The sequence below is a fragment of the Empidonax traillii genome, unplaced genomic scaffold (genome assembly GCF_003031625.1).
Source record: "Empidonax traillii isolate 1590-97213 ecotype Southwest subspecies unplaced genomic scaffold, ASM303162v1 scaffold1472:size108541, whole genome shotgun sequence".
NCBI lineage: Eukaryota > Metazoa > Chordata > Aves > Passeriformes > Tyrannidae > Empidonax > Empidonax traillii.
The window spans coordinates 42,029-64,767 of record NW_020956665.1 but is presented as its reverse complement, the minus strand read 5'-3'; the positions used below and the strand labels follow the sequence as shown (position 1 = coordinate 64,767).

Genomic DNA, 22,739 nt, shown 5'->3' with positions numbered 1-22,739 from the left:
ATATTCTAACATTTTTATAGCACTAATTCTCTCATAGATCATTTCTTCACTTCTGTACCTAATATTTACATATTAGTATGAAACTCCCTTTCCCTCACAAGTTTGCTTTATACTTGCTTAGAAAAAAAAAATTCTAACAACATCACAGAAATTGGAGAGAAACAAAAGCACAACAAAGGAAAAAACAAGAGAGTGAGCAATACCCTAGGGAAAAAAAGTAACATCACAGTACCAATTCCTGTGACACAACTTAAATAATATGCTGTGAAATGGCCAAATAAGAAAAATATAAAAACAATTGTTCCAGTTTATCTTCTATTTATTTGAAACAGCAATGGGGTTGATGACTCAATAACCAGAATTAACACTTCAGTGAAGTTCAACTATAACCTCCTATCAGCTGGACTGAAGGAACTTTTGGCAGTTCATAGCACAGCACTGCACCAAAGCAATCTAGCAGCCAGATTTGTATAATAAAGAACAGGGTGTGACAAAGCCAGGCTATCAGCTGGAAGTTGCTGTAGACAGCTGCAAGCCTAGCTTTTCTTTGGCATTCTTCATGCTTTCAAAGGGGTTTCAGCCACAGACACTCAAGTTCTCTTTGGGCCCAAAGCTTGACCGAATCTGAGAAAACTGGAAATACCAAAGAAAAAGGAAACTACACATAATGCAAGTCACAAGCTCATCACTTTTTTTATTATTATTTTTTGTGTTTTATATATTTGAAGTTTCATTCAACTCCAGGAATGTCATATTCCACTATATGCCTCCAAGCAAAACATTAATAGGCAAAGTTGTTTTGCTCAACTTGTGCAACTCCTGCTACCTGCAGGAATGTCCTATTCAGAAAAATGCCAGACTGTTCCAGTTTCTTCTTTCCTTGAATTGTGAACTTTTCTTTGGAGCTAGAAAAGAAGGAACAGTCAGCGAAATTTAAAAGTGGAGGAAAGAGCCATGGAGACAATTAAAAAACTGGCCATGTTTGGTTGAAAGCAACCACAACTATTTCTGACTACATCCAGTTAGCCTGTTTGCCACAGTAATGCAGAAAGACTTCTCCTCTGATAGTGGGAAATAAAAATTAAGTAAGTCTTTGAGCTAGAAAGCAACAAAACACACCCATGCAAAGGCCTTACAAAGGAAAGGAGAAAAGACTCTTTACTTCAGGTTGCATCATGCACTTATCTTCCCAGTGTCTCTCTTAGGAATTTGCATACAATATAAATAATTTCCATCTGAATTGATTCAAATGAAGCTCTCTTTCATTTATTAGCAAGCTAAACATATTTTCATTTCTTAATACAAATGAGAAAATTTTGATCTAAGGATCATAGAAAGGCAATGAGGGAATAGAAAATAATTCTTTGTGTTTTTTCTTAAACTTAAAAGCCAGGATTTGCACATTGTATATCTATCCTGAAGAAATTATGCCAATAGAAATCTCAGGTTGCTGAAGGATTATTTTATCCGATGCAAAAGTAAATTATCTTGGTCATATTATCTGCAATTTCAGCAATCATGCACAAGGACACTTCTGCACACTTATGCTTTAGTTGCTTTCTGCTTCTAAATTGCTTCCCTCCCTTGCCATTAAAGAAAGCAACAGCAGCACCTAACACATTGCATGACAGTCTTACTTAATCCAGCATTATAATCCATTTAAAAAAAACCCAAACAAGTGAGGAAACACGAGGTCAAGAGTAAACTAAAAAGATACATGGTTAAATGTTGCTGCACTTCGAAGGATTGACAACAGTCAAAGGATGTGCCTATTGGATACTCAGAATCAACCTGTTTGCAGTATTTTACAATGTCTGCACAGCTGCTCATCAAACAAGGAACATTCTTATGCTCTATTCAAATATATAAATAGCAGTTTGGCATAGAAGAACTATAACCTTTTATTCCAGCATAGAATGGACCGAGTATCTACAGAATTTTTTCTAGATGTTCTTTATGCAGTGCTCCCTTCACAAAAACAACACAGGCAGCTCAATACAAACACATTTGCTGCTGACAAGCCATGATTTGGCCACATGACTGTCCTGCCTGTATTTCAGGTATTAGCTATGTCAAATCTAATTATCAGAGGCAGCTTGACAAGGTCTTTCACATTATTCAGGAAAGGTGCACTTGCCAAAGCCCTAGTGGAGGCCATGGTGTATAACGAATATAACCCAGCTCAACTGAGGCTTGTTGTTTTGCTGACAGTTTTTCCCAATGAATTACATAAATAATCACTGGCCAGCAAGCCTCTTCAAGGACTGTCAGGAATTCAGTGACCCATGATGTGCAAGAAATCCTGCCTGTCGTGTTTACAATCAAATGTACGAAGTCCTCTTTCTACATGATGGTTGCTACATGAATTATATGGCTTTTAATTGCACCAATTATGAAGGCTTCTGTATTAGTTTGACAGAGTGCTTTAGGCTATTCTGCCCTTAACTTTAAGGCATATCAAAGAAGGCATATGGACTGAATTACAAGTTTTTCTAGTTAGTGGATGTTTCTTCCTTTCATTACCTGACATGGGTGAAGGGTACACAGATACCAAGATGCAACACATAACACATACACAAATACCAGTGGCAGCTCATATGAACACAATATAAACATTTCTCAAACTACCCAAAATAACCCACCCAAAACAATTAAATGTTCAGGCAGTATTTTAAGCATAAATGTCTATCTTAAGAGTACAAGAGAAATTATTCAAGGAGAAGCATATTGGCACATCTGATTTAAGCAAGAGTTCAGTATAATGGATACATGCTGCAGCCACACATGCAAGAAGGGAGAGCACAATATACACTTTCCTCAGAGACCATACAATAGTTCTGAGATAACTTATACTTCAACTCCTTTGCTTCAGTGTGCAGAGGAGAGATTATACAAATAATTGTTTAAATAGAAATGACAGCTGTATCTTTCAGGAGAAGGGGCAGAGCAGCCACAGAAAGCAAACATTCTGCAAGGACACGAGAGCAAACAGCGCAGCTCTGCAGTCCTTAGTCACGTACAGGTTGTGTGAGACGCCCCTACATCCAGGGTCTAATAGCAAACCAATTTGCACAAATGACAGGTGACATACCAAGAGCCTGGTGACACTGAAATTCAAATGCATACAGCGTGGAAGCCATTAAAACATCCAAACTATCATCACACCCAAGATACTGTGTCACTAAACCACACACAGAAAGCCTGAAAGCCAAGGTGGGGATGCGGGTTGAAAAATGTCAAGAAGGGAGTTGCAGTGCCTGAGACTTCGGAATAGGACAAAGTCTCTCACAAACAGGCTCTGGGCCTTACAGAAGTTGCATTAACGAGAGACTAGGGAGGGTGCACTTGCAGAAAGAGATAATATCTAACTCCAGGGCCAGTGCTGCAAAGCATTATTAGCTTTTCCTCTGGAAGCTCCAGTAGGACCTTTCTATCTTCCACCATCGCAGTTTCACACATGGGATGTGCAAGACTTGGAATACAAATGTGCATCTAGATGAATATAGGTCTTTGGTACTCTCAAATATTCGTTTCTTTTTTCATCTTCACTTCTTTAGAAACACATTTAAAGCTAGGAGTCCAACTTGTACTAATATATGTTGCTGACCACAAGAATGCTCACAAAAGTACTGTGAGCATCACTGGGTAATGCAAGAGAAAGAAAAGATGCCATGGGATGTGAAGAGACAGAAGTCTGAAGAGAAAGAAATCTCTACAGAAAAACAGAAATAAGATAAGATTCACTCCTTTGAGAGGACTGCTCTGTTCCTATGGCCAAAATCCACAGCACAACATTATGGCTTTTCTCCAGCACAGCCCACTCTTTCAAAAGAAGTGATTTGATCCCACATTTATTTAGAGTATAGAGTAAGCAGTAACAGACACAAAATAAAACCAAACATATGTATCACAAGCTGATTCCCCATGATTTCTACATCCCAGCAACCTACATTAAAACAAAGTAAAACATATCAAAGACCAGTGCAGGAACCTCAGACAAAGGTAGTTCAGTAAGTTTTGAACAGTGTTCACAGTTGTACGGATTATATAGAACTGAGGACAGAAAACAGACAGTGATTTCCTAATTGCAGCCTGGTAAATGAAGGCAGTTTCCCCTTCAGAAAATAATTCCTCTCAGTAAAAGATATATAAAGGCATTATCTAATTCCTCTGTATTTAAAACTTAAACACAGTGCCATCAAGACAGATGAGACATACAATTGGTTATATGGATACAAAAGGAAAGGAAAAGCACTTGTTTTCTTTCATACATAAGGTTATGGGAGGGAGGGGGAAGGGAATCTTCCCTTGCTATCTGTCTCAATCCCACAGCAGGCATCTGCAAATGGGAACTTCTGCATAAACAGTCTTCTTGCATTCTTGGTCTGATGTCAACTCACAGTACAAATATCCTCTTCTCCTTATTAGTAACAGAGATTAGGAAAATGCTTTATAAGGCACATGACACTAATACCTTAAAAATTGAAAACTTTGGGACTACTGGCAACTTACAATTAAGCTGACTGTTGCCCATGAAAAATCCAACTCGCTTCTGATTCTCATTTTGCCATCTTCTTTCCTATTGGTGTAAACACACTGGTTTTACAAACAGTTTATAATCTTCACTCCTGTTTTCCAAAGACTCATGCTACTCTAAGAAGTTTGTCCATAATTAACCAATGTAAAGCAATGGAACCAAGACTTAGTTCATGCATCATTTATCAGTTCAGTGGGAGCCACTTGCTTTGTGTTAGGGCAAGAGTTGAGCTAGGATTCACTTGCAGTGTTGTCAGATAATCTTTTTTTTTTCTGTTATTAGTTACCACTGTCAACACACAGAAGAAGAAGGATCCAAAAATTCAGTCAATTACTTTTAGGGCTGGGTAGTAGCCAGTAGGAATACTCATTGCTAGGTTCAGCAGAGGTTTGCCAGATGATGACATTAGCATCAGCGGGGAAAATTTCCTTTCTTGGCTTCCATCTGCTCAAGGCTGCAGCCACCAAATTAGGATTAAGGATGGGTCCAGAAGGAACAATTTAGGGCTAAATTTAGGACTGGTGTCAATAGAAACCATCTGTTACGACAGAGACTAGGTTGGGTAGGGTCACTGAGGTAGGAAGAGGAAAAAAGTGAGCCACAGCTGGTTGTGAGCTTGAAAGCGTGCAGCTGGCTATGCTTCTGTCTGAGGCTGGCTGTAGCAAGGAGCAGCAGGGAGGCAGGACTAAGCCAGGGGACACAGCCAGGACCAGCAGCAGGGTCAGCATGTGCACAGGGTGGGACAGCCACCTGCACCTTCAGCCAGAAAAAACTACCAGGCACAAGGCAAGCTTTGGACAAGCCAAGCCAAAGCCACTGTACCACGACTAGTACAGTTTCTGTAGAGTATTGCCTGACTGGATGTACCTCTGGAAACAACTGCTAGATTTGGGGTACATTGGGGTACATTTCCACCCAGCAGGAACCTGCACATTCCCAATTCTAAAATGGTACCAAGGTAAGCGCAGTGCCACATCCTTTATATTCCAAAAAGTGTAAAGAATCAAAACAGAAGCATTCAATGCCTCGCCGGAACATTTAACATGCAATAAAATCAGGCAGTTCAAATCCAACACATCATTTTCAAATCTGCATGCACCTATACCAAAACAGTTCTGGTTAGGGAATTAAATGGGTAATCTGAAATTGTCATACAATTCCCAATATAATCCCAGTGTCTCCAAGCTATCTTACAAAATAAAATATGCTAACGTACAGGCAATAAGGTTAAATGTCAGGGCCTCCTAATAACTAACTCCATCTCCAGGGATGCCTTGATGTGCAATCCTATCTAATCACTTGGCCTCTCACTTCACCCACCAGTAAACAAAACCAGCAGCCCAACCTACTTCACAGCATGTTGACAGGTTACCATCTAAAACGCTTCACCACTTTGGAATTTTTTTGAAGTGCTATATAGGTTAAGAGGTTTGTTTGTTTATTTTTAAGCCTAATCTCCTATTAATGTGTTTTAAAGTGAACATACTCTACCAGACAAAGAAAGGCAATGCTACAAATAGAACACCGGACGTCATTAGCAGGACTTTAAAATGGGTTGTGACTTGGCTGATCATAAGTAAGCAAACTCACCTTTCGTTTTCCTGATGTTATTTCTTGCACACAGATCCTTCTACTGGGTTTTTCTAGTGGCAACACTAAATAAGGAACTTCTTGCTATCAAGAGTCCCTACCAAACCAAGCTGTTCACTGCAGGAGCATGGGGCAAAGCAGGAATTCAGGCCGAAAGGAAATGCTTTAATTATTTCATATCCCTAACAGTATGTGGAGGGATTAGTCACTGCCAGACAGACGTGCTTCATTTTACTTCGACACAGAACAACAACTCTCGATTCCCTCCATTCACATTCATTATCCACTTACAACAGTAACTATGTATCTTCCCAAAATGAAAACAAACATTAAGCCAGCTCACAGACAAACATCATTATAACTTAAGAAAACAAACAAAAATTAATTGAACTGTTTACTGACACCAAGGAATTCTCAGCTCCCAATACTGCACATACCACTGAAACATTCCCATGGGCTTTGATCCAAAAAGTCCACACAGCATCAAAAAGCAATTTGAGAAAAGTGACTGCCAAAAATCAAACCTAATACATTTAAGCAAACAAAAAAACCACAGGGTAAAAGGAAAACAAACGCACAAGTTCACTCAATAATGCTCAATAAATGAATGCTACCACAGCATTATTATATAATGTTGTACAAAACAGTATGCCTCTTTTTCCCCTGGAAAAGGTTAGAGAATCCTTTCATCTGAAAAGGCTGAGGAAAACTGTACTAGAGAGCATAATAAGGAGTCCCTCTCTTGAAGCAAAGCAACTGGAAAGTCACCGAGTGACTTCAAAAAAAAAAAAAAACAAAAACAAAAACAAAACAAAACAAACAAAAATAACAAGCAAGAGAGAAATCCCAGCACCCTCTTCCTCAGAAGAGAACTGACATGCTGTCTTTCTCTGACATTACCAATTACTGACATTAATGTATTCCATCTGCTATTTTATAGAGATACAAAAGCTGTCTTTTTCTCCTCTAATTGTTCTCCTGTGACTAAAAACTCAACTGACATTCGCAACACTTAAGGTTTTGTAAGGGAGGGATGCAATCAGGGGAGATGGCAGTTTACTCTGGGGGAAAAAAAAAAGAAAAAGAAAACCTGGGAACGGCATTCCTATTTGTTTTGTCATTAACTTGCCAGCAGAGAATCCTCTGCTCTGTAACATCCGTGGCCTGTAGCAATGCTGTGGCAATCACCAGACAGTATTCATTTTGCTCTTGCCTTCAGTAAATTACTCCTACTCAATGAACTGCTACTAGGTAGGAAAAAAACAATGGTAGATGCACAGAAACAAAGGAAAAATTATTTTAAAAGTCCAAACCATAATTTTCCAAAGCCTAGCAAGGAATTAGAGGTACGTACTTCAGAGAGGACTTGATTCAGCCTTTGTTCTGTCCTAGAAGCTCTGTGCCAAACACTCTTAGGAATCATAGAATCAGCTGGGTTGGAATAGACCTCTGAGATCATCAAGTCCAACCCTTGATCCATGACCACCACAGTTACTAAACTAAGTGCCACATCCAGTCTCATCTTAAAAACCTCCAGGGATGGAGAATCCACCACCTCCCTGAACAGCCCATTCCAATGCCTGATTCCCCTCTCTGTAAAGAATTTCTTCCTAATATCCAACCCAAACTTCCCCTGGTAGAGCTTGAGACCATGTCCTCTTGTCTTACTGAGAGCTGCCTGGGAGAAGAGACCAACCCCCACCTGGCTACAACCTCCTTTCAGGGAGTTGTAAAGAGTGATGAGGTCACCCCTGAGCCTTCTCTTCTCCAGGATAAACAACCCCAGCTCCCTCAGCCTCTCCTCATAGAACTTGTGCTCAAGTCCCTTCACCAACCTGGTTGCTCTTCTCTGGACCCGCTCCAGCACCTCAATGTCCTTCCTGAACTGAGAGGCCCAGAACTGGACACAGCACTCCAGGTGTGGCCTCACAGGTGCTGAGTACAGGGGAAGGATCACTTCCCTGCTCCTGCTGGCCACACTGTTCCTGATACAGGTCAGAATGCCATTGGCCTTCTTGGCCACCTGGGCAAACTGCTGGCTCATGCCTCCATGCTACCAAGTGCTAAAACCCATGCCTATTGGACCTTTCCTGCTCATCCTTAGTACCCAAACTAAAATATTCACATAAGTTTGCTTTATAAATTTTCACCAGAACAGGCAGCTAAAGACATCAAATGAGGTGGCTACAGCAAGAATCATCTGAAAAGTCACCCTACTAAGACCTTTCAAAAGGGAGACAGAGAGAAAAGAGAATCACAAACCACTGACCTAATGTCATCTATTTTCCAATCAAAAATCCTTCCTGGCATCCCCCAGTGTCTCTACTTGTCACTTTGGGAATGCCATCCCAACACACCCATCCAGGCAGTCGGAACAAAACTCGGCAGCTGCTCATATCTCTCTCGGTTACGACACTAATAATAGAGTGTAGGAAGCAATGTTCCAATAAGACCATTCAAGAACATCCTCATGAAATGTGAGATCACTTCCTGGCCACTATTAAACTACAGGAATTATCTATATTTAAAAGAGAAACTGAAAGAAAGGGCTTCGGGGGGGGGGGGGGGAGGGGGGAAACCTCTATGAACAGCATCCTTACTCAAAATATAACACTCTTTACACTTAAAGACAAATTTTCTTGACAAGGATTTACTATCAAATCCCAGACATCAAAAGCATACAATCCCTTTGGTCTGCTCACAAGTCTTCAAGATCCTAAAAGCAAGCAAACCATAGCTATCACTACAGGAACAGAAAACACACACAGCGAATTTTACTTATAACGGGACTGAAATTGAAATAAATATTGATGGAATTATTTGGGGTTTATTTGACACTTCTGTGGCATCAGAAGCTTTTGTTTCAGGAGGGGCTTTGATTACTTGTTTCTTTTACATGTTGCTTACAAACCCAGTTAAGTTCCATTTATAGAAACTTTTCCCTGTAGTAGAGAGGAGTGCCAGGGAGACACTATCAGATTAATTGCTATGTGGTCCAGTTGCTTCCTCCATCCAAAAAAATGCTGCTGCTTTTCTTGACTGACATCTTAATTACTAACTGTATTTTTAAATGCATTAATTGTAATAATGCCAAACTAATTTTCAATAAGGTATCAAAGGGTAATCAGGCATTGGAATGGCCCGTCCAGAGAGGTGGTAGATTCACCACCCCTGGAGGTTTTTAAAATGAGGCTGGATGTGGCACTGAGTGCCATGATCTGGTAATCACACTGGGGTTGGATCAAGGGTTGGACTTGATGATCTCGAAGGTCTCTTCCAACCCAGTTAATTCTATGATTCTATTCTATGATTCTATGAAAGCCACCTTTCTTGCAAACACTTTCATTTAAAGAACTACAAGCAAAAGGTACAATGAGGGAAAATAAAAACTCCTCAGTGAACCAAGTTTTGCAATAACTTTACAAATCTGAAGTGGATTTCACCATGTCCAGGAAGCATTATTGCAAAGTTGGCATACCTGTTTTTCTTCACATAAGGATACTGTCTATGAAAAAGTGAATTATGATATGCTATAAACCTTAGAAAAGCCAAACTGCTGACTTAAATTTCCGCTTGAATAATCTGCACGTCAAAAGGAGAACAGCTGCTTTCTGAGCTCAGACTGCCTTGCCATCCATACTGAGATGTCCAACACATGAGTATAGGAGAATATAGCACATTCTCCTACTGGATTCTATATTATGTTAATTTACTTGAAGAGGATAAAATAAGTTTATAACTACTGCTCAATTCAAACAATGACTACTGAAAAAGAACAGTGGGTGCAGTCTTCCCTCACACAGAAGGGAATGATACAAAACACTTCTCTGTGATGTTCCAATAGTCCTGAAATGCTCGATAGACAAATGTCCCCAAATTTGAGGTAATAGCTTAAACAGTGATAGAAAGAAAGATATAAAAAGGTGAAGGGCTTGCCCAAAGCTGCTCACAAAATCACTTCTCTAGACAGCTTGCCTCTTTTGTTCATACCATAAAACTATTCATGTCTGTGAAACAACATCTAAGCTTGCAGACACGAACCACGTTCACTATAGCAAGATTCTGAGGACTGACCTGAGAAGGAATCTAAAGCAACAATTAAAAAAAAAAAAAGCCCCATACAAATTATGTTGTACCAAAATACAAGGTATTTTTGTAAATAAAAAAGAATTCATACCTAAGACACATTCGAATTACAGTTATACTAAAGCTGTTAATGGAGATAGGAAAGGAAATATAAAATTTCCAGATAAGTGAATGAAAAGAAACATTACTGTTGAGTCTCAAAGCTACATTTTCCAATAATATTTGCAGCTAGGATATCACATACTACATGCATTGTGTAATATTTGCATACACACAACAAAATGCATTGTCTGTTAGGTCAATCAGACACAGCCTCTCACGGATCTTCCAATCTGCTTGGCATCAGATCTCAGCCCTCCAGGAGGGCATTTCTAGTCATCAGTACCCTCAGAGGAGGTTTCACTACTTGAGCACTACCTAGAGATAATGGCCATCAGTCCTCAGGTGCTTGAGCTCTGCAACAGACTGATGAGTCATAGAACACACTTCAGGTCTTCTTAAGCCATAGCATCTTATCTCACTGGGTTCAAATCTCCTTCAGTTTTGCTACAGGCCCTCAGTAAAGTCCATCTAAATAGAGAACCAAGCTCCTACACACAACATTCAAGGACGTAACACAAATATTTGCCTAGCTCATTATACTAACTACACAACAACTTGAGCTGCATGTCTGGAGCTTAGCACCATTCCTTCACGAAACATTGCAAAAAACTCCAGTGAGAGAAGAGAAGCAAGTGCCAACATTACATTTCCATTCTCAACTAGCTAGTTCCCCACCCCTTAGGATGGCAGCCTTTCCCCTCAGGTGCAACCGTACAGAACCCCACAGGACAAGTAGTAATGGAAGACACACAGATGGATTTTGTGAAACAAACAAAAAAATTGGTCAGGGGACAGATGGTTCTTTCTAGATGTTTTTTAGCATAAGATTCTCATACTTCTAGTGTTGTTTTTGGCTGAGATAGTTAATTTTCATCACAGTGGCTGGTATGGGGCTGAGTTTTGAATTTGTGCTAAACACAGTGATGATAATAGGGCTGTTTTACTTATTACTGAGCAGGGCTTACACAGGGCCAAGGTCTGTTCTTCTTTTTGTACTGTCATGCTGGTAAGGAAGCTGGGGGTGCGTGGAAAGCTGGGATGAGACACAGCCAGGACAGGTGACCCAAACTGACCAAAGGGATACTCCACTGTATGAAGTCACGCTCAGTGTATAAAGAGGGGGAGGTTTGGAGTGATGACATTCGTCTTCCCAAGTAACTGCCACGTGTGAGGGGGCCCTGCTCTCCTGGAGATAGCTGAGCACCTGCCTGGCCACGAGAAGTGGTGAATGAATTCCTTGTGTTGTTTTGCTTTTGTGTACAGCTTTTGGTTTTTCTATTAAACTGCTAATATCCTAACCCACGAGTTTTCTACCTTTTAACCTTCTGATTCTCCCCCCAGTCTCACTGATGGGGGAGCGAGTGAGCAGCTGTGTGGGGCTTGGTTGCCGGCTGGGGTTTAACCATAACACTTCTAAAATAATAATAATAATAATAATAATAATAATAATAATAATAATAAACCTCACAAAACCAAGTAAACAAATAAAAACCCCACAAAGGATGCAACAGTTCCATGTTCTTTTATTTCCAGGTACTTTTATTTCTTTTAACAAAGATTCTCAATCTACTGCAACAAGGGAGCAGTGAGACAAGAGGCACAACAGAAATTTGAAACTGTGCATTTTGAAATGACTGAAAACAAGGAAAAATGAAGCACAAATACAGTAATATTACCACAGAGCAAGTGTTTAAGAGCAGACTGGACAAAGTCAGCTTTGTTCCTGAAAGGCTTCCAGGTTGAGAAGCTGAACAGACAAAAGCTTTGGAGGAACAGTCATTTGGCTCTCGACTGAGTTTGTCAGTTGGTCCAGGCCTCTTCAGCAGCGACAGCACTCAACCTGATATCTTAACAGGAAAAAAAGCATGGACAAGTTATACTGCTTTGTTCTCGGAGTGCTGACGTATTCCAAAGGCTGAAACTATGCAGCATTCCCAGTCTGCTAATCCACATAAGCTACAAGCTCAGCCCCATGACAGATTTCTAAGAACTGCGACCCCTTGTCAAAATGATATTTCGGAAAGTTTTTCTCAGGTCCTCAGTGACCTGGCAGCCTGCTCCCTCCACCTGTTTGCAAGATAGGAGGATTTCTTATGAGGAAGCATAACTACATATTCACTTAAAACTGCTAAAAAATTCCTTTTTTTTTTTTTTCCTTTTTTTTGTTCCATCATACATTCAAATATTATTAATAATTTTCAAAGCATGCAACTCTTTCTAATGACTGACAAAATAACAGATTAAGACAAACAAAAATAAGGTGCTTGCACTCTGCTTGGAAAGAGAGCGCAGGTTTTGAGATTAGATACATTACAGTCCAATTTTTCTTAAGGCTGAAATGCTTGAAGTGCAACAAGCTTCAGACTCTTCACCATTAATTTATTCATAATTTCTAAGCCTCCACACATCAGCCTAATGGAGGACATGGAGAAATTTCCAAGCTGAAAAACACTCACTAGCAACAAAGTGGCTGAGAACCTACTCCTGTACACCACACACACTACAATGCCCTTTGAGGCCCAAGTCTGGTACATAGCCCTGCTCAGTTTCATCCTGGGTACTCAATTTTCCCTGCCAAATTAAACAATGCATTGTTTTTCTTCTTCAAGGACACGCAGTCCCAACCAGCCAGGTGCACATACAAAAGCTGAGGAGAACTGAGAGAAGCTGTAACAACCAGATCTGAGAGGCAAAGCCTCTCTCTGCCCTACCTATTGAGCAGATAACCCCCACCTGCCCAGTCCTCTCAATTAAAGAGGCAACAACACGACAACAACAAAGGTGTGGGCTATTAAACCACAATCTCTTTAATAACACTGATTTTCCATCTCTGTAGATTGTTTTTCCCCCCACACTGCTCCTTTCCCACAGAGGATAAGCCTAACACCAATGATTTACAGGAACTCCTGATCTGGCCTTGGCCTGTGATGGCCACATTGCTTCTGAAGGCTTGGATGTTTTCCCTCTATTTTTATCCTGAAAGATGAGCAAACACACAGGATGGATAAGAACTGGGAAGAAACAAAAAAAGGCATTCACAGAGAACAGGCAAGAAGCTCCATCCATAGCTACGAGCCGGTATGGAAAAGCAATAACATGACATTTATGGAAAAGCAATAACATGACAGGCTGTCTGTCAAAAAATCCAAAAAATGTCTGTTTAGAAAAAAGAGTTTGAGGATAGTATAAACCAGCCACAGACTTCCCTTTCCAGTATCTTATTTCCCAGTGAGATAGCTAAACATGCACTTTGGACAGAAGGCATGCATCTATCCCAGATGTATAGCATGGGGCATTATAAATTGCTGCCCTCTTTTCTATCAAAGTCACACCCAAAAGGCAATAGCCTCCACAGCAGCCGCTGGGATGGAGCACATGAGCCTGCCTCACTCAATTCATTGCAAAATTGATGGCTTCGTTTAAACTTGGCAAAGAAGGTGGGTTTGACTTAGCAACAAGGCAGATTTTGGGTGCTGATTAAGACTGACAACTACAGTGGGTGGCAGCAACCACCAGCAGAGAGAGATGTTAAATTCCCTGAGCAGTAGTTCCTTAAACTATTCTGCCAATATGTGCCCATGTTTATTTGAACATCTATTTTACATTCACTAGATATTCCAGAAAGCATTCAACTTTGTTCAAAGTGTCTTTGATAGCCAACTCAAAAGCTTGAAGACTACTAAAAGATAGGCAAAACACTGAGAATGTTGTAACATCTTAAGAACAACTGTCAAAGAACAACAGTAAGTCTAGTCTTGAAACTTAAAAAAGGGACATTAGACCCAAAAGGAAACCCTATCAGACATAAACAAGTCATAAAAATTATCTCAAGAAGCCACAACCCACACTATCAAAACATTAAGCATATTGCCAAGATTGACACGCTATGGACTGTCTCCCTCAAACAGCCAAGCCTCTGATTATTGGGTTAACATGTTAAGTGCTGCACCAGCAACTGAAGTTGGCACTGTACAGCAAAAACACTGAAGTCAAGGTAAACTATATACATTAATTATGTCATGTTAAAAGACAGCTGGGGAGGAGGAGAGAAGTACTGGGATGCAGTGCCATTCCAAACATGTTTTCACATGCTCCTTTCTAAAGAAAGGGCAGAACACCCGGCCTGTTTGCTACTTCCCTTGCTGTACACCAAGGGAAAAATTAAAGGTAAAAAAAAAACAAACAAACAACAAAACACAATAGAAGTATCAACATAGAACTGTCCCCCCTGCCATCTTTGAAAAAAATCTGTGCCAGTCAGAAGGAGACGTTCTACCTCAATAAAACACTATGAAGTCATTTTAGGCTTGCCTTGAGAACTGTTATCAGTGTCATAAGCTCTGCTTGTTAAAATTTGAAACAATTTTGCAATATACAGCTGGCAAGCACAGGATAATTTTAGGTACAGCATACACCTGCAGCCTTAGCAGTGGGCCTATTTTTCTTCACTTAATTGGAAGCAGGTGTCTACATTTTACAGCCTCTAAGGCAAATCCACCCTTTTTTCCAACTCTTTAAGACAGACTGAGATTCCATGTAATTCTAAAATCATATTTCTAAAACATTTGCCATTTAAATAAACCAGTAAAAACTTTTCAACATTATCAACCAGACAATTTCTCTAAAAATTATAACATATTTCTGTTGGGTTTGCCCTGAAGACTGATGTTCCCTTTAATGACTGCTTACGTATTTTATCCAATGCTGAAAAACAATGCTTTTCCCCAAAAACATTAAGAGACATTTATTTACCAAAAGCCTGTCACATCTCTCAGCACCAAGAACATCCATATAAATTAGCGAAATTTCATATTATCTGACATCACATCTTCTAGCTCACTAGCACAATGCTTCACTTTTAATACAGAAAAAAAAAAAAAAAAAGAGCAGTGGAACATCTACAGGACAAAGACGGTAATGAAGTTAGTAAGTAATTCAAGCTGAAAAGACGAGATTCAAGATGACAAACTGGCATCCTCCACAGAATGAGTCTGACACTTTTTATAGCTACTGACACAGTAACGAAGGCTTTACTTGGGGTGGAGCTAAACACAATGTTCTCCAGAGTACTTTCTCAAAAGAAAGTACTTGCCTGATACTTAAAAGAAGCAACTTTATCTACAAGCAAGGGGGTGAAGCAGGGGGGAGAACAGTACTGCCATAGTTAATTAGGCCCCAGCTGTGGCAATTATCTTGAAGGGAAGGCAAAAGCAGCACTTTCTTAAGGGAAAGCTGTATCAGATGGGCCCCAAAGTACCTGTTTGCCTCAGTTTTCTAACGTTTCCATTATTGAGTTCGATTCCAATAGAAAGTATGGGAGTTTTTTAAAGGTACATACTGCTTAGTAGTCTTTGCAATACAGGATCTAGTGCTGCCCTGGCAGAAATTTTTATCTAGCATGGCCCTAGCAAAGTATATTTCAGATTTAAATCTCAGAGTGTTCACTAACAGCGTTGATTTGCTTATGGTTATGACACCTAAACCATGCCTTCCAATAGAAATAAAGCTTGGGTTTGAGATACTAATTGAAAAATAAAATAGCTTTCTAAAACACTGTGTGAGGAATTCAAGGTGGATTAATCAGTGTCCTAAATAACCACAGGTGATTTAGGAAACTTTCCACTCAAGTTCAGCTAAGGCCCTCTCACAATAATCCCCGCTCCCCTGGAATGACATTCGTTTTTACTCAATCTTTGGATTCTTCCTAAATCTTTAGTGAATGTTCATTTCTCCTCTAGAAGTTATTAATAAGTTATTAAGGCTATATTAATAGTTACTCCTTTGACATGTACTAGAGTGTCAGCAGAACAGCATTTTTGTTGCAGAAAATTCCTAAGACTTTGAGAGCTGGCACACATTGTTCATGGTTTCATAACTCCAGATTATACTAAGGAAAGCTTTAAAAAAGGGACAATTAGTCCTTAAGGGAAAAAAAAGCATCATGGTTCAAGTGATCTGAGAGGCTTTCATGTGGTGTTATTGTGGATTACCATAGCCTTTACATTTACATAATAATGTACATACCAGGGCAGACCAAAACCCTACCTTAGACCAGTGTCTGAAAGGTCAACCACCACCACACACTAAGAGAACTGGCCAAGAAAAAGATTATGGGTTTGGACAATGCAGACATCAGACTGGTTCTTGGGATTGGATTAGGTTCTTCAGTCAACTTTGTTAAAAGAAAGATTCAGTCTATTCTCCTAGGTTGGAGGTGGGACTGGGAGTGGCTTTATTTCTCTTGCTGACAAGATTTCCTGTCTCCTTCACTTATTGCTGACAAACTTGTAAACAACCAATGACTAAAAACACTTCAGAGGAAAGAGAACTATCAAACTTGTATTTTCTTCTTGAATGCAGATATAATCCCTGAAGTAAACCAGCATTCTCTAGTAACAATCACCAATAACTCTTTATTTTCCAACCAGCTCTTTCTGTAGATTAAATAAATACAGTTCTAAGTTTGTACTCTGTCTGGAAGAGCGCAAGAAGCAACTCTCCTGTGAAAAATACAAAACAAAAATAGCAATAAAAATTAGTCATCAGAAGCCTGGGCACACTGAGCTGCCTGCAGAGATCAGAACTGGATAGTCAGGATGTCCACTGCACCAAATACAATGAATAAGACACCACAGAACCGAGTTTACAACCCAAAATCTCAGGGTACAGGAGGAATTACCCTGCACTCAGCTGAAACAGAGATAGCAGTGTAACAAGGGACAGGTCTGCTCCAGTGACAACCACACAAAGGGGCTGCTGGGTAGCAAGTTTCACAGGATGCAAGTAGAGGGAGGTGGCTGCTCTGCATTGTGGCAGGAGTGAAAAGAGTATTTGAACACAGTGGTGTCACACAGTAGTAGTTCATCCTGACTTGATGAAGGTCTTATGATGCATTATGGCCGAGTGGCCCATGTAAAGTATCCTTCCCCATCAAACTTTGTCTAGGCTTCCCTTAGATGGGCACTGCATACAGAACACCTCTTGAAAGCCTCCGGGCAAATTCAACTTTTCTGTTGTCTTGGCTTTTCCATCTATCTTCTGTCTTCACCAGCCCATTACAAAATCACTGCAGTTGACCCAAACAGAGTTCTGCTCTGTTTTCATCCTAAATCCAAGAATGGGGAGGCTGTGTTTTCAGGCACATGGAATAGCTGTGACCACACACTCACATGTATCCTTTGTAAACCCCCTGTGAGATGCCCAGGGCCAAAACCTGTGCTCCTTCTGACTCTTCCTACTCCACCCTGATGTCTCATAAGAAGCGGCAGCTCCTAGCATGGGTTTAGGGAAAAGTCTAACCTTAAAAAAAAATATCTTCAAAACGCGAAACAGATCTCACACTTGCGCCAAGAGACCCAGAGCTAGACTAACATAGGAGCACATATATAGTATTCAATCCAGTGTATTCTCTAGCTTCCAACAATCTGCATCTCAGATTTTTAAGAGCTTAGAACTAAGAGCTTAAGTTCCTTTCATGATTCAGAATAAGGATTCTCTGATCAGGCATCTTTGAATTCAGTTTCTCTCAATAAAAGCCCAACTAGCTCCATCCAGAAGTTATTTACCAACTATTTTGATCCTAACTTGTTTAACTGAACTGGAATCCCCTGAGAAATATTACAGTTCTATTTTAAAAAGCATACATGTATACCATTTGTATTTACTGATCACTAAGAGTGGGAAAAAATGTCTTTCTGTTCCCCTCTTAACCATATTTAACTGTTGCAAAAAAGATAAAGAACCAACTATTGTTTATTCATTCTTTCAAAATTAAGTTTGAACTAGACAACCCAATGATTCAAACCATGACACAGGAAATAGACAGCTTTGAGTCAGTCTTGTTTATCTTTCTATCACGTTCTTGAAACTACCGTAACTTTAAAGTGTAAAGATACACTTCACTCCGGAAATTCAACAATTAAGAATGTAAAAGATCCTTCTTTTTTTCATTCTCTCTCTCTCTCTTTTTTTTTTTTTTTTTTTTTTTAAGCAGTATAGTCCTGTACGATCAAAAAATCAATTCTTCTGCCATTCAGGTGAAAAATACAATCCCATACAACGGAGGAGACGAACGGAAGAGAGCTAACGAGAAGATCCACATCGTGATACTCTTTTGTCCTGTGAGACACTGGCCACTCCTATGAAGTAGGGGGAGTGGTAGCAATATCTGCTTCCAGCTGTCAAGATGCAACCCAAAGCAGGCAGAATACACGTCACTTACAAGGCTGTCGGTCAAGCAGGAAGTGGGATCTATTCAATTACACCAGTTATTCACACCTAAAGAATCTCTGCAACGTTTGTTGTAAGCGGCTGCTTTACAAGTGAAATAAGGAAAGCGCTAAGGGGGGAGGGGAGAATGCAGGTGGTGTCTATTGCAGTCCCTTAATTTCCCACAAATTTAAGAACAATAGTGCACCTACGACATTTTATATTTCAGAGACCATTCAGAGAAGCTGAGCATAATTGCTCAGAAATCAATTAAACCAGATGCATATCTTGTAATCTACCTGGTTCTAGAAACAGAGAAATATTTTAGCTATTTTAGCTATTTTTGGTTCAGAAGACAATTCTCTAAAAGTTGTAATTGTTGTCTAAGGCAGTCATCTAAGATAGCTTTGTTATCACATTCTCTGAATTGCAGTAAGTCTGTCTTTGTGCAGAAAATGCAGTTTTGACAGAAGTGAATAGCGAGCTCTGTGTCTAGACCACTTCTCAAGCTTGCTTTTTTGGATCAAATACTAATCCCATTTGGTTTCCTGACAGCAAAGGAATCAGGTTGCTCAAAGAATTCAGATGTCGATGTTTTCTTCTGAAAACACAAGGAGGACCAATACCCCTAACCACTGGTGTTCGGAAGGGTTTTAACTTCCCCTTGTGTTTCCTCTGGTCCAATTTGTCTTTTAATGCCTGTTGAACTGTGGCAATGCTTCACCAGCACCAGAGGAAGGTAACTCAACCTCAACCCTGTCACTCAGGGCACTGTAAAGAGGAGAGACAACTGCAGAAAACTGAAATGTAAGGAAAGGTCCAACCTGTTTCTACTTTTCAAACAAGTACAATGAAGCACATATGTTTGTTAGAATAAGGTACAGCAGCTACACTCAAGAATAAAACTTATGACTCATCTCAGAAAGGAAAGCATTGCTTAGACCTGAACACAGAGCAGGAGAGTCTCAAATAGCTTCTCTAAATATTTCTCACGGGCTAGCCCTGAGTATTTCATCAAGCACTGTGAGGCCAGGTGGCTCTGGTCAGCACACTGACTGACCCCTTGGCTGCCACCACACACAGCAAAGCACACTGAGCACTGCACTCCAAGCCAAAAATTACCAGCACGGGATTCTGCTGTGGCCAGGAGGCTCATTCAAGTTAGGACTTTCCTTCGCACCATCAGCTTCACGCTTTAAAATTAAGTTCTGTATACATAACCATACATGAGAAACTAAGGGCTTGGGGCAGTTGCCAAAATACTGTCTCAAAGCTTGAGAAAAAGAAGTGGAATGATTTCCCTCAACAGTTCTTATCCAAGTTTAGGGATACTTTTTTACTTTACACTCTAAGTTAAGATGGTTTACACCAACACTTCAAGTCACAAATTTCAAATGATGCTCTAAGATCATGATTTACAATAAGTGAATGTAAACTGGCCAAAGAATAACAGCTACAAAGGAGAGAAATTTGATATAGCATGTTCTACCTTTTTATCCAGGCACACAATATCATCCCACTAGATATTTAGGGAATAACACCACTGTATCTTAAGTTAAATGGTAAAAATCATATTAGCACAATACTACATCAAAAACATACATTAACATGGTCATTCAAGGAAAACGATATGACTCTCACATAAACTACAGCATAGCTAACCCTATATATATACACAGTATACATATATTCAACGAGGAAAACATAAAATTAACAAAACACTACCACAATTTAAGAGACCAAGGGCATAGAATTGATAACTAGCGCTGTCAGCTCAACACTACAAGTGTGATAATTTCCCACCACACGTAAACTTCTAACGAAGGGGTATTTTTCATCAGCCTCTTCACAGACTGCAAAAGCACATACACGACATGGTTACGTTCAGGTATGCAGTTCACAGACGCTCAGCTCGCAGCGCGCCGAGATCACCTGAAACCGAGTCCCCCCAAGGGGATTTCACACGGCAACTGGCTCCTGGCTCGGCACCGCCGAACACTCAATCCAGGCCCGGCAACAGGCGATAGCAGGGGAGTGTAGCTGCCTCTGTCCCTTACTCCCCTCCGCGGCGAAGGGCTGGGGAGGACCTACGTCCCCCACTAGCAGCGGCTGATGGGGTACCCAAGGCAGAGGCTGGAGCACGCCAGTGCAATGCCACCCCCAGCAAGGCAAAAGCTCCCGGCTCCGGGCCCCGCGCCGCCGGCAGCCGCCCCCGCGGCTCCCCCGCACCCTCCACTCACTCTTGGTCGCGGCGATCAGGTTCTTCCCATCCTTCAGCAACTCCTTGATAAACTTATTGGTCTTCTCCAGCTCTGCCTCGTGGGCTCTCACCCGCTCCCTGAACCAGGGGCTGTCCAGGTAGCAGTCGCTGAACTCCAGGGGCTGCAGCCCCATGGCTGCTGTTGCTGCTGCTGTTGCTGCTGCTGCTGCTGCCGCCGCCGCTCCGGGGCTCGCCTCCCTGAGAACCGCAGCGCCGCCGGCGAGCCCTCAGCAACAGCAGGAGCTGAACCCTCAGCGGCCGCGGCCACAAAGAGAGAGCGGCGATCTGCCCCGCACGGCGCTGGCGCGTACAGTGCCGAGCTCCGCCGAGCCGCCCTCCCCGCGGCCGGGGACGCCCCGCTCCCGGCAGCCCCGCCGCGACACGCCCGGCCGGCCGGGGCGGGGCGGCCAGAGCCCCGGGCCCGCCCGCAGACCGCCCCTTCCGAGCGCCCCCGCGGCGACGGCGGCAGCGGGCGGGTGGCTGGGGCTGCGCCGGTGTTCCTGGCGCCCGGGCGGAGCTCCTGCTGGAGCATCGCGGGCGTCCCCGAGCGGGGAAGGCGGGCAGGTACTGCCCTGCTAGTGAGAGCCCTCTGCCCTGCAGAGACACCTCGGCAAGTAAGAGAGGGTGGGCAGGCCACAGCCGTAGTTTAAAAAGGGTAAGTCGAGTTCTGCACCTAGGATGAGGCAACCCTAGTTGTGTGTACAGACTGCGGAATGAGATGCTGGAAAGCGGTGCTGCAGAAAGGGACCTCCAGAAAGGTCGACGGCAAGTTGAATATGAGTCAGCAGTGCCCTGGCAGCCAGGAGGGCCAACCGTGTCCTGGGGGACATCCGGCAAAGCATCACCAGCCAGTGGAGGGAGGAGATTGTCCCGCCAGCTCTGCTCTGGGGTGGCGTCACCTTGAATACTGTGGCAGTTGGGGGCACCGCCACAGAAGAAAGATATTAAGTTATTAGGGCGCATCCAAAGGAAGATAATGAAGATGATGAAGGGCCTCGAGGGGAAGGTGCATGAGGAGCTGCTGAGGTCACTTGGTCCACTCAGCCTGGAGAAGAGGAGACTGAGGGGAGACCTCATTACAGTTACAACTTCCTTGTGAGGGGAAGAGGAGGGGCAGGCAGTGATCTCTTCTCTGGGGTGAGCAGTGACAGAACTCAAGGAGATAGTATGAAGGTTTAAGTAAAGGGAGGTTTAGGCTGGATATCAGGAGAAGATTCTTCACCCACTGAGTGATCGGGCATTGGAACAGGCTCCCCAGGGAAGTGGTCACAGCACGAAGCCTGACAGAGTTCAAGAAGTGTTTGGACAATGCTCTCAGACATATGGTGTGATTTTTGGGATGTCCTGTGCACAGCCAGGAGTTGAACTGGGTGATTCTGATGGGTCCCTTCCAACTCAGCATATTCAATGATTTTACCAGCTGCCAGGCCCCCTCCACCTCACAAAAACGTTTTGGGCTTTAGGAAGGGCACGAGCAGGCTCTCAGTGGGAAGATGCACAGAGCTGCACACGGGCTGCTTGATCCATAATCAGCCATGGTGGTCTGCCAGCTGAGAAGGCTGGCACTGCTTGCCTGCCCCTGTCCTGCTCATGTGTCTGCCCATGAAATACTCTGCAGAGAAGAGGTAGACTCACCTTTATGTCTTCATTCAATAAACTAGTACAAAGAGTTTTTGTGAACAAGTACTGCAGCAAGAGCAAGAGCTTGAGAAGACAACTCAATGAATTATTTCAGTTAAGAATGTTAGGAAACTCATGGAAAAAAACCCAAACCAAAACAGGAAAAGGCTTGTAGTTATATTTTTATATATAATTTAGATATAGTTTCATGGTTTTAGTGGTTTGACCATAGTGCAATTCCTAGTGCTTTGGTGGGACCCTGTTAGATGATTGGGGCATATATGTTTTACTCATGAATGTATGTGCTGTCTCCTTTGGGACTAACTTCAATCTATT

At 41.8% G+C, this 22,739-nt stretch overlaps 1 protein-coding gene across 1 annotated transcript in view; it reads right to left on the bottom strand.

Annotated features, from left to right (window-relative positions):
- The window catches only part of ARHGAP10 (Rho GTPase activating protein 10), a gene marked incomplete at its 3' end in the record, with an annotated part of 64,173 nt that extends 43,225 nt beyond the window's left edge, over positions 1–20,948 (bottom strand). Inside the window, exon 1 of the mRNA XM_027907459.1 lies at positions 20,764–20,948. Coding sequence (XP_027763260.1) covers positions 20,764–20,917 — 154 coding nt within the window. The remainder of the gene's footprint in view (positions 1–20,763) is intronic.
- Between the last annotated feature and the right edge of the window lie 1,791 nt (positions 20,949–22,739).